This window comes from Anopheles stephensi, chromosome 3 (genome assembly GCF_013141755.1).
Source record: "Anopheles stephensi strain Indian chromosome 3, UCI_ANSTEP_V1.0, whole genome shotgun sequence".
NCBI lineage: Eukaryota > Metazoa > Arthropoda > Insecta > Diptera > Culicidae > Anopheles > Anopheles stephensi.
In genome coordinates, this window is record NC_050203.1 from 7,358,441 (window position 1) to 7,371,560 (window position 13,120).

Consider the following 13,120-nt stretch of genomic DNA (forward strand, 5'->3'; position numbering starts at 1 on the left):
CGAAAAAACACGACACTTGTGGGAAATTATTTTGCAGGATGAGTGGCAGGTGCGTGTTCCATTACATTCGCTGCTAGAAAGATAAGTATGAGTAGTATTTATTGGAGGTTTGCTCACCCAGTGACGGGGCCGAGACGGCGCCTTGTTTCGTCAGAAACACTGCACACGCACCAATACAAAAACATACACATACACATGAGGCGCAGGTAGTGTGGGGGTGTTGTGTGTAGTGGTAGTAAGTTGGTAGTAGTAGTAGTAGTAGTTGCACGTATGAGCAGATTTGGTTTTTTTGTTGATTTGATTTGAATTTGGTTTGTTCAATTTCGTATCGTTTCACAATGTCCCAAGGTAAGGCGTAATTTGTGTTTGAATTGCATTTAAAGCGAATGATTGAAATTCAATAAAATGGCAGCAAAACACACATTAAAGGATGTGAGTTTGTTTGTCAAATGGAAAGAGGTCGCTCGACCCAATTGGGGAGGCATTTAATGATGAATAAAAAAACAACCCATACAAAATAAAGAGGAGAAATAATTTCATAAAATTCGCAATTATTATGCATGAAAATATTCCCAAAACAGGGATGGGGGATTTCCATTCCATTCGTACAATTTTCCATTCGTATGAATTATTAAACATGAAATGGATATATTGATTATTGTTGCGGTGGCCAATTAATTTCACCGGCGCCCATTGGGAAACGATTGTTAGTGTGTGTGTTGTGTGTGTGTGTTTGTACCATAAACATCGTGAAAAAGAGAAGAAAAAAGAGAAAAAAGAAAGAAAAAAAATGTGAGTAGTGAGTAAACGGTGGTCAACTTCCACATGGTCACACGGTATACACAATAGTTATTATTTGGTATATGTTTAATACAAACGATGAAGACATATGGGAGTAGGTGGGAGGAAAATCTCGAGAAAGGTAAAGCAGAGTTGTGCACCTTCACATGTGAAGGTGAAGATGAAATTAGTAAAAGGTGTGAGGCTGTATTGAAACCAAAACCCAGATGAAATTGTTTTTAGAAGAAAGTAGAAATGAGTAGCGATAGAGAGAGAGAGAGAGTAAAGAAGTCGAAAAATGTTTTTGGTAACTAGAAAACTAAAACTATCATAAGGTTAAGTTTTACGCAGAAACATGAAAACATGAAAACAAATAACTAAACAAATACCGTTTGTAGTTCGTTACGAGGTAAAGACATAAGTAACAAACTAACAAAAATCAACAAGAGTTAGCTAAAGGAAAGTGAAAGAGCTAAAGAAGCATGCACATGAGGAAGGAAGAAATATATAAAACTAGAACGATGCAAATCGTTGTATAAAGAAGTAAACAAAACCCGTGATAGAGCCAAGTAGAACGAAAACATAAATGCAGAAAAGTACACTAAAACAATCGTTAATTGAGAACAAACTAGTGAACGATCAGGGGGAATTTCTTAACATCCCAAATATAACAAAAAACACTAAGAAGATAGAGACAAAAGAGTGAGAGGGGAGAGAGAGAGAGAGAGAGAGAGAGAGAACAAAGGAATGAAACAGGAAGGAAATAATGGTTAAACAACTTACCGCTTGATACAGCAGGAGCTTTTTTACTTTGAACTCGTGCGGTTGCATTATTGACCTACAGTTTTAACAGCATTACACACGGGCGGGCGGGCGGGCGGGCGCGCACGCAAGGGGATGCACGGTTTTTTATTGGTGTTTGTGTGTGTGTGTGTAGTTGTTGTTGCAGTTGTTTGTGTGTGGCGTTTTTTTCAATATTTCGGTTGCCAGTTTGAGGATTATAATTGGTGATTTGGTGTGTGTTTTTTTTCGTTTTTTTTAAGAATTTGGGTAAATTCCAGAGAGGAAAAAAGAAGAAAATATATAACAATTAAATGCATTCGAGTAGTTTATTGATAGAGAGAGAGACAGAAGAAGAAAGATAGTATGAGGGAAATAATAAATTGATGTAATGGGGAAAATATAAAATAGAAAACAGGAAAAGAAAAAACTTTTTCAATGATACTTGCTAGTTTTGGTAATGAAACACTGTAACTCATTATTCGTTATCGGGTTCGCCGTACATCGATTGGCAAGAAAACAGAATGTGATGCAGCATGAGCCAGCCAGCCGGTCGGACATCAAGTTCTTGGAAAAGGGACCCATTTTAGCGAGCTATTACACCGGCCGCGAACAACTTTTAATTACATTCATTAAGTAGCAGCGCTGACATTTATTTAAAATCAAACGAAACAAACCGAGAGGATAAATTATTTGAGCGCTCCACATCCGGTGCGATCACACGTTGCACACGCTTAAATGGGTTTAAATCGTACCGACAGACACCGGCAGGGCGCGTGGCAGATAAAAGTGTAGTACCAGCAATATACATATGCATCCCTTTATGTGTGGCTCGGGATCCTGATCTGAATTATGGACCCAATCCCATCCCACATCCGGGACGGGGGGTCAGGCGATCGGGAACAAAATAGACAATAACGACGTGTAACGATGACAACAACACAATCAGCCGCCACAGCCAAACACAACGATCCATCGAACGGAAGAAAATTGGGCAGGAGAGAAATCGAGGGGGGGAATGCTTTTTTGTTTCCTTCTCTCGCGGTTGCCGATGGTTAATTTCGATTGTAATAACCGTAATTTCCATTGTGGGGCAGTCGTTTTGGGGTTGGGAAAAATCAGGTGAAAATCCGCGCTCGTTGGGGATGAAAATTAATTACGATATTTATTTCGCGATGAGCTCGGCCTTGCCCGGCGATCTGTGTGCAGTAGTGTAATCAGGTTTATTAACTTCTCGCTGGATGATCGGGCTTACGAAAGCAAATGGCACGGTAGACGTGGTGCAGCATATTCCTTGGGTATTTAAATAATTCGAAACACCCCAACAGTTTCAAATTTAAACCCTCGTATTGGGCAGTTGATGCATTGTTGGTTGACGGGATGGAGCAACAGCGTTTAAAGTCTGGGTACAGTGAATGGGACCAACTTTTGCTCTCCATTAGCATAATAAATTGAAAATTATAACTTCATCCTCAACACATACACACCCATTTATTCATCCGTTCAGTTGTTCTATTCTTGTGGACAGCTCGAAATTGCTCTCGTCTGATTTTCTCACATTGTCCTCAAAAAACATACGCTCGTTAACAACCGTCTCCTTTTGATACGATTTCTACAACGAAAACACAAAAAAAGTTAAAAACAGTATAATTATCTTCCATAAAAAGGAAACACCGGAGCCAACAAAAAAAAAAAGAAAACCCTAACAACTCAACTCCCCGTGAGCTGACTAGCAGAACAAGACTCTGTGTCACCACATTCGGAACTTTTTGCGCTTTTCGCAATGAAATTACCATTCCCATGTACCGGTTCGGTTCGTATGGGATGGGGTGACTTTTTTCCGGTTCATTGCCACCGCCCCCGAATGGGAGCCCTAAAAGCGGCCAAGATCGAATTGGAACAATCTCCAAACTACTATTATTATGTCGCCTTTCTCCACTGACCATATCGCCCGGGTGGTGTCGGTGCTCTTCGTCAGGGAGTTAGCATCATTTTTTAATTAAACGTCAGTCGTTCATTTTTACCCCCGTTTGCGGTGCACCGTCCGTCGAGTATCTCGTGATTTCTTTTGGATCTTACTGGGACGAGCCCGTGGCACGGTGCTGGCCGTGCCTTTATATTATCTTTTCACGTCACGTTTTTAATTATTCCCGTGAGCGAGCTGCGAAATGGTTGTTTCCGGTCGCGATTACCTGCGTCACGCTTTTTTGTTTGTGGCTGTCGCGGATGGAAAAAGGAAGGACTATTACACCGGGACATATTTGTGTAATTGAGTTTCAATAGGATGGTTCAATCTGTGCATAATCTTAATAAAAATCAAACAGCAAACATGATGGCGAATTGTTTGCAATTTTCAAAACAGGGAAACGCTACGAGTAGCATATCATAATAAAATACAATGTGAAATATTTTTCTGATACTTTGTTGGGCCCTTTTATTCAAATAAAAAATGGCTGGAATTGGGAACCAAGCAAAAATGTATTAAAACAAACACGAGTTCGCACACACAATAGATCAAACTTTTTGGTGGAAAACCCGATTTTTCCCGACCGAATTCGCTTTTGTTCCTACCGACTACCAGGGAAAGCACCCGATTTCCATCCCACCGGCAGCGCCACCAGTACGTGAATTTGCATTTTACGCTGTGTTTAAAAATCACCCACGGAAATGGCACAGATTTCGGAATTGGCTGGCACAGTTGCTTTAACAGCTTGTGCAGGTGCAGAGTTCGGTGTGCTGCACAATTCCATAAAATATGCAACAATTGGATCGGGATCGGTTCGATAGCGAAAAATCATCCCCTTGTCACGCTGCATCAGAAAAACGGGGGCGCAATGTTCGTGGGGAGGTTTGTAGAATTTTTTTGGCCGGAGTGTTTTTTTCTCCCAGCGACAGGAAAAATGGAAATCGAGAGAGTGAAAGAACAGAAATTGCAATTTTTGCCCTTCCAGACGATAAGGGCGGACTTTGTAAGTAATGTGAGTAGACGGAGGCCATCCGCGCAAAGAAACAAAAAAAATGGAAATCTAAAAACCCCGTTTGGCTGCAGGATGGATGTCCTCTGATGGGGAAGCTCTTATATCATCCGGGCTGAGTGAGTGTATCGAAATCGAGTTGCATGTACAGGGGCGTTTCGACTTTTTTTTCTCTCTCTTTATCCAACGCCCACAACAACCGACGCCCGGAATTCATCCCTTTTATCAATCGATAAACATCGGTGTGCACGGCAATGCACGCTAGAGCCTTCGAGTGGATGTGTGCACGACGAATGGCCCGAAGCTCATGTTGCTGCTGATTTGCATCCCCGTTTATCGATGTCCAAGTACCCTTTCCCTGGGCCGACAAGGAAGTTAGGAGGTGGCTACTGGTGAGTGTGGGTGAGTGCAAAGCAACCAAAAAAAAAGAAGTTACAATTCGAACAACGATACCTGAACGGATGAACGGAATGGGGATTAGGCACGTTTGCAGCAGCATAAAACGTGTACAATGGTGTATGTCTGTGCTGCATCTTTTTTTTTTTTTTTTGGGGTGGGTTTTGCTTTCCACAAAAGCGAACGAACGAGAACAGAAAAATCGAACGCAACATTCGAGCAAATGAAACGCGGATAAAAGATGGTCCTTGCTTTGACGGGGTGATTTGTAACCTTCCCTGTCCTTTTTTTTTGTTGCGCCTTCCCATTCGTACGTGCAAATGTGCAAGCCGATGTTCTAGTTTCGCTCTCTTCCTGGCGTCCTAGCGTCGTCGTACAGCATTGCTTGCCGGTAGACTTCTACTGAAGGTAACGACGGACGAAGCCGCATGAGAGAAAAGAAGGAGGATTTCAAAATGAGCTTTCAAAGTGCCACTCTTAGTAAAAGGACACTGGCAGCGACCATTGTTGTTATCAAAGCGTGTACTTTGGCTGTGTTTTCCTTTTTTTTGTTTTTGGTTGGGAAGCAAAAATATCGTCATTCCCCCCACTAGCGCTGAATGCAACCGAGAATGGAGATGTTATTTAGTATCGTATCCACCAGCCGGACCGGTTCGTCTGAGTCAATTTATATTTTTTTAAAAGCATGTCCTCGCCAGGAACGCTCGCCGAACCATGCAAGAAAACCACGTAATAGGGAAACGCAGGTTGGTCTTGCTGCTCCACACAAAACGAGACATCGAGCTGGGGAACACACACTCGAACGAGCCGCGAAAAGAATGCTTATTAGCACGGTGTGAAGAAGTGAAGAGAATTCCTGGAGCAGGAATACTAAGGATCGAGACTCACCGACCATCCCGCAGCATTTCTATGGGGTGGATGCGAGTGTTGCACCCGATCTGCCGAGCCACCCCAGATTTATTGGATAGCGATAAATCTTTGGTTGATTTCTCTGCTTCCTTCTGTCGCTCGCAACTCGGAGTCAAGTCAAGTTGTCTGGCTGGCCACCGGGATTATGGGCAGCCTGGATGTAAGAGCCTGAAGATTCTTCGTGGATGTTTCGTTGCATTAAAGCTCGCTCGTGCTGGTTTCGATTCTGTTTTTTTTTTCTTTTCAACAAATTTACGATGAAGAGTTTATATATTACAATCCGGATTTTTGTTTCGGTGCTCTGTTCGAATGGAAGCGAGCAAAAAACCAGGAGCTTTTTCTGTTGAACAAAAAGAGTGATGTATTGATGGCCCTTGGGATCCCCGGAAAATTCACACAACTCGAAGCTCACAGGAACAGAGCGATTGGTGTAGATTTTAAAGAATTATCGCTTCGTTTGGTGTTGAGCACGAGCGAATTATGGCCCAATATATCGAGAGAATGGACCGCAAATTTATTTTTGTCCCAGAAAGAGGCTATTTTACCGACATTATTTTCGCTTTGATTGGGCTCGATTGGCAATTCTGACGTGAATATGGATAGTTATACTATTCTTACTTTAGAAGCCTTAATTGAGGAAAGCAAACATCCAATCAACACTAGTCTTGTGGCACCAGAGTTCTTTAAGAGCTCACCAAACCCTTTAAGAGATCCCCTCGATCATCTCCTGATGCCGGTATAAATCAAAATAATGCTCCCGCCTTCTGATGGACTGAAAACTCCCAGCTAAACTACGAGCGTGACCAGAATCTAGTCGCTGCCTGCCTCACCATTGGCGGCCCAAGAATCCCAAGAAAAGTTGGCAACAATATCATAATGTACGAGCCAAACCAATCTACCGGAGCGTTTGTGAGATGAAATGGTAGAAATTAATTTTCCCCTGACTAGCAACATCTTGCCCGAATCATGCTGAAAGCCAGCAGAGCACGAGGGGCAAGTTAGCCGTTGGGGAAAACTTAATTTACCACATCCCTTTCGATTGCGTTTGCCAATCATGTTTTCCCGAATGCTCGAACACTCGAGGGTCGGTTCGCTTCATTCAAAGACACACTTTTGCCTCCCCATCCCGTACCGAAAGACAACACCCAGGCTCCCCTGTTCGATGGAGTTCGATTGAAAATTGTATCTTGAATTCAAGCAAAACAATCTCGGTTCGTTGTAGTTCCTCGGTACTACAATGGAAGGGGAAGCTCCCGGGAAATTCCCCGGCGCCTGGCAGTGCTGTGTGTAGTAAGTTAATTGAGCTGCTGGCTAGCTGGAACCGATGTCTAATTGAAATTTTGCAGTTATGGTGCTGACCGTGAGGAGGAATCGTTTGCTAAAGCTCGATTGGTTTTTAAAATTTCCGAAGACCGTTTTCTTGGTAAAATATTGTTTGCGTTTATAAGGAATATATTGGCCATTATTGGATTTTCAAGGAAAATAGGAAATTTTTTATAGTCGAAAGCAAAAAATTCTTAGAAAAGCAGTGTATTGATGTACCGCGGGGCTGTATAGCTCACGCTGCATGGTTGGAACCGGATAACGAAATGGTTCGATTTAATTTCGATGAGATTCCTACATAGGGAGCAAGTATCGCGCGACTACTCAAATTACGTGTGTGTGTTTACACTGATCGATAGGTTTCTTAAGTCGGTTTTAAACCACTATTAAAAGTTCATGTACACCATTTTGCTTTGGGTTGGCAGACGTACTCTTCTGGAATGGTGTAACGTATTGAGACCTCGCAACGGTGAAATGATGAAGGATCGGTAGGTTTTATAGCGTAAGTTGATGAAAGTAACGTGAAATACAACGTACCGTTCAAGTCATTGTACATCGGACGAAGATTCGGGCGATCGTTAAGTGAAAGTGACTAATTTCTGCAGCGGAGGAAAATAAACGGAAACATCAAAAATAATTGACGGTTACGAATTTAGGAAAACTGGTGGAGTCACAATATTATGTCTTCGTTTTTAATTCTTCAGGATGATTGCATTACTAATTTGAATAAATTTGTCATTATTTTTTTAATGATTATGTTTTTTAAAGGATTAGAACCTTAGTACCTTGTTAAAAATTATTTAATTCTAACTGTTGCAAATGCAAAACTAAAGCACACATGAGTTGTTGAATGTCCTAGTGTCTACCAAACGGTTACGAAAATGATCATTCTAAAGGTAAGAGAAAAGAAAAGAGCGCATTCTCGGTGCAATCTAGACAAAGGTGTCAAAAACGGTTCAAAGCTGCCGTATGCGATCGCGCATCGTACATACGGCCTAGATCGCAGTTAGCATATCCCAGGCACATCAAACTCAGACTCAAAGAAGGTTTAAAAAAAAACAAACAAACTTGAACTGCATTTCAAAGTAACATTTTCCGAAAGCAGCAAATCCCAACACAAACACCCTTTAACGTTACACTAGATGATCACAACAGGGGGGGTTGGGGTGTTAGACTTAGGCACTAGGGAGCGACCGGTGATGTGTTGACGAAGAAGAAGTAGAAGAAGCAGCAGCAGAACTAACACCATGGCAACAAAAAGGAAGGTATTACTGTTTAACGTACATAGTTCGAACCTAATGCGAAGACAGTCGCGAATAGCAGCTACACAGTCGTTTGTGTTTTAAATTTTCTTAAACATTATTATTATAAAATTGCGTATGAATGGTGGTGGTGTGCGTTGGTTTCGTTTTGTGCGATCGTGGTGTGTGTGTGTGTTAGTGTATAATTCTCGTTTGAGTGAGAATTTTTAAAACTAACGACATTCGGTCTTGCAACCGTTATCACAAAATGCAAATATCTAGGCATTGAACGAGAGATATACCATCATGATTGAATAATTAAGGAAACGGGGGAGTTGAGAAGGGGGGGAGGGGGAAACAATTGGTAAAGGAGAAAGGCGGGGGTTGGGTCAATAAAGAGGCTTAAGAAAACTTGCGCAAGGAACAGAGAGAGAGAGAGAGAAAGAGAGATATATATGTATAATAATGGTACGAGGCACAATTAATCGCAATCACAAAGTAAAAACATAACACGTTCCATACTTTTTTTTTGGTTTACCATTCCAGAAGTACTTCCACAACCATAGAGTGTCAAAAAAAAGACAAGCCGCATACATATAGAGTAAAATAATTAGTGCTATCCAGAGCGACTGACTGACTCCAAACGTTCCTTTCAACCAAACAACACACACGCGGTTGCTCTAACTCAACGCAAATGCAACGAGAAACTTGGGCGTGTAACACTTGTCCACCGTTCTGTGTTGGATCAGGGCGTACTAAACGTATAGAGAGAGAAAAAAAACTAAAAAGAAACAAAAGCTTACAATTATCCACAACGAGAGCATAGAAGGGGGTTTCTCTTATTACAAAAAAAGGAAGAAAGTATAATGCTAGTAATGCTGTGTTTAAAAGAATATTTGAACGCACGCACACACACACCCAGCCATCTCTAATGGTGTGAAGGAACTTAATGTTGGGCTTGTTTGTTTTTTTCCCCCAACAAAGAAACAGGGCAACGAAACTAAGAAACCGATAACAACTCATTCGCAAATAGAAAAAACACGACTAAGGAAACTCGAAACCATCGGTTGAAGTTTTTTGTTTGGAAAGTACACAGATGCTCCAAGACACAATCTAAACGAACGAACTACAAGTATAGCGCGATGAATTAGTTCCGATTTTTGTTTTGGGTTGCTAAAACCCGCTTGTTATAAAAAAGAAACGCTCTTTACGTTTTGAATGAAACACTCTTCTATTGTTTGGTGTTCTTTTTTTCTTGTGTGTGAAGACATTCATCCATTAGAAAAGGGCTGAGAAAAAAAACATCGAATGGTTACAGTGTTTCATATACGCAACGAATTTGTTTTTCTTTTTCTTCTAAAGAGAATATGTATATAGTATAAGTATCATTGATGCTCAAGTAAAGGAAAAGAAGAAAGAAAGTAAGAAAGGGTAAAAAAACTCAAAATGCATAGCAGAGAAAGAAAGAAACACAAAAAAACTAAACCACATGACATGACACGGGAAACAAAAGAAAAAAAAGAACTTGTAAACAAAACATAAGATGAAATAGAAATAATAAAGCAATGAAATATAAAAGGGTAAAAATGAAGAAATAAAGAAAATAAAAACATGATACAATGGAAATAAAGCGAAAAACAAATAATAAAGAAAGGAAAACAATAAACTAATGATAGAAGGGAGGGAAAAAACAATAAACGATATATAGAAAGTACAATAGTTTATATGTATATATGTATATATATATTTATATAAAGAAAAATGAAAAAACTTTGTTTTTCATGCACACCTCAATCTTGCGTCCCTCAACCACAGTGCCGTGAAGACGTTCGCGTGCTCGCTCCGCATCGCTACTATTAGCGAATGTTACAAAACCGAATCCCTACATGCAAGGACAGAACAAGAAACATGCATTAAAACAGCGTCCGCTCAAAAACAACGTGCAACAAAAAATTGTATTATATTTATATTTATATATATTAACTGTATATATATAATAATGGTATCATCATTTATCGTATTTGTTTTTTCTGGATTGTAGCTGTTGGTTTGTAGGTCAGTTTGTAGCTGTCTTGTATGATTTTTTAAAAATATATTTATATCTATAAAGACTGTAATAGTAACCATAGTAACAACAAATAGTTCATGTTCACGGATGGGAAACAGGAATGATATGGGGCTGTTCTGAACTTATTCAGTGGTGTTCTACTGTCGAGGAAAGTGTTCGAGGTGTAGCAATGGAAAGGTGGGATAGGCATGGATGTCAATTCTGGGCGACAATTGCTATAACAAACTTCATGAAAACAACTAAAATGATTTGAATTTGTGTAACATAATGCACAAACCAAGCAGGTATAGGTGGGATGTCTGGGGAAGAAAAGGATTAATTATATAAAACAAATTAAGGCGAAACATATTTTCCTTCTCCTTTCGTAGTATGAGAAAATGAGAAACCAAAACGACATATCGAACACAGGCAGTATCTTTCGAAGATGTTTCACAGCTACACACAATCATACAATTAACATCTATGCGTAGTGAAAATCAACGAATGAAAAGCTAAATCCAATTTTCAGAGAATCGCCAGTTGAAATAAAATTATAATTTGGATGTGGAAGGTTCCACGGTCGAAATCGCGGTGTCACATACAATTACGTTGATTTGTTTATAAAACGGCAAACAAAATCAAATTAATCTCGCTCGTACAAAGTGGGTGGAAAGTGTGTGATTGAACGAAGTTTCGCGCCGAATCATTTGGAATAAAATTCTGTACGGATCAAAATCAATTACAGGCTCACTATCTACAGCAAATGTGAAAATTTCTAACCTGAAATGAAATCACAAACTAAATTCGGGAAAATTAATTAAAAATTATGGTTCTACTCTTGCGCTTCTTTCCGTGCTGGAGATTCAATTAAAAGTTTGCCGAAACAATGATAAGCTTCGACTTTAATCTCATTTAATTGAAGGAAATTTTAGATTGGTTTGCTTGCAAGTAATCTCTAGCTAATTGTGAGAGGCTGTGAGGATCATCAAAACTTGTTGCTATTCCGAGCTAGTAATTAGAGCTGTAGCAAAACAAAAACTCGGTTGACGATTTGCAGACCAAAACAATATTTACTGCATAAACTGCTCAAATTTAATAAAAATAAATGAATACAACATTAGACATAAAATGAGATGAAGCGAGAAATATTGTTTTCTTTGTAATAAAATATGGGTCGTGACAGGTGATGCTTCATAGGACTTTGGGTACGAACATAAAATGCCATTTTTCTCCACTGCTTTGGTGGATAGATTAATGCCTCAAGCAGCATTTCCATTCGCCCCATCACGGGCAAGGTGTCGCGTTCGCGGAAAGCAATCAGCGCCTAACGCTGCGACAGAAAAGGATTTATCTTATCTTACAGCTGGTGTGTACACGACAAAAGGCATGCACAACAACAAGGGCGGGCGGTTGCGATGGAGGCTTCCAAGCCGACAACATGGATTAGGGGTGAAATGCGAGGATACGATGCGCGTTTGATGTTTGTCGCACGGGTAAAGGATTTACAGAGATATTATATCGTCATTTTCGTTCCTGCTCAAACCGCTAAAGCCATCTCGGCATTATGCTAGAGTGTAGCAGTGAATCGAATGCTCACGTTGATGACAAGAGTCTTTTACTTCTCACATGTTGGTAATCAAGAATTACAAAAGTAGTGTCATGCAAATTGGAATATTTATTCTAAAACTTCAATATCTCATTTATCAAATCGTTCCTCCTTGTCCATTTGAACGACATCTAAAACAAGTCACATCAACATCCAAAGTCACATACAACAAATGGAACCTTCGTTCGGCATTCCATTGATATGAAAGAAATGTATCAAACCGTACAGAAAATGTGTCTAGAATGAATTTTTAAAGCTGGTTCGGTTCAGCCAAACATGCAAAAACAAAACCCCTATAAGAAACTTGACTAAAAACAATCTCGGCGTAATCTTTAACAGGGTACAAACACCTAAACATCACACTTTCCAACCGCACTATTGTATTATTTAAATAAAAAAGTATTTATTATTGAGAGGATAAAAAACAGCCTGAAGTTTGTTAGAGGAACACATACACTTCAAAAACGTCAAACAACTCAGGAACGGACCATAAGACGCAACAGTTTTGAAAGGAACGACGGAACATAATATTGTGTTCACTAAAACAAAACAAAAAACTTAAACCAGCCAAAGCTATGAAAGGGTTTAAAAACAAAAGCACATACACATCAGTTCGGGTTCGTACGGGGACGGGAAAAGATAGAAACAAATAAAAAAACATAATTAGAAAAATGGAATAGTCAACTACAACACAACAATGTCATACGGGCGTAATGAACTTCCAACGCTAAAACAACACAAAAATGGCTGATATTGAGAAGTAACGAGGAGTAACAAACACGCCACGATGCAGGTTTGGGCCATGAGAAGGTGTGTAGATAGATATTGAAAGAGATGAAAGGAAAAGTATTGAAATAGCACAGTACGAACTTTCTGCGTGTGTGTGTGTGTGTACTTTTACGGAAAGGAAAAACCGAATGATGCCGTGTGGAAAACTAGCGTGTTTATGGTGACATCAACGTGTGTCTACAAGACCCGTACAACACACAAGAACACAAAATGAAGAGTAAAGAAAACAAAACCAACAACAAAACTAAACAAATGTCGCATACAGATACAGACC

At 39.9% G+C, this 13,120-nt stretch overlaps 1 protein-coding gene across 22 annotated transcripts in view; it reads right to left on the reverse strand.

The window, feature by feature from the left end:
• Positions 1 to 13,120, reverse strand: part of LOC118510461 (AF4/FMR2 family member lilli) — a 197,286-nt gene that overhangs the window by 27,106 nt on the left and 157,060 nt on the right. For 13 of the 22 annotated variants that reach the window (XM_036052306.1, XM_036052309.1, XM_036052304.1 and 10 more), the window contains 3 exons: positions 10,194 to 10,286; positions 1,564 to 1,618; positions 118 to 159 (listed from right to left, as the gene is read on the reverse strand). In XM_036052306.1, the coding sequence (XP_035908199.1) occupies positions 118 to 159; positions 1,564 to 1,618; positions 10,194 to 10,286 (190 nt within the window). The remainder of the gene's footprint in view (positions 1 to 117; positions 160 to 1,563; positions 1,619 to 10,193; positions 10,287 to 13,120) is intronic. The other 9 variants (XM_036052308.1, XM_036052307.1, XM_036052299.1 and 6 more) reach the window with 3 other exon arrangements.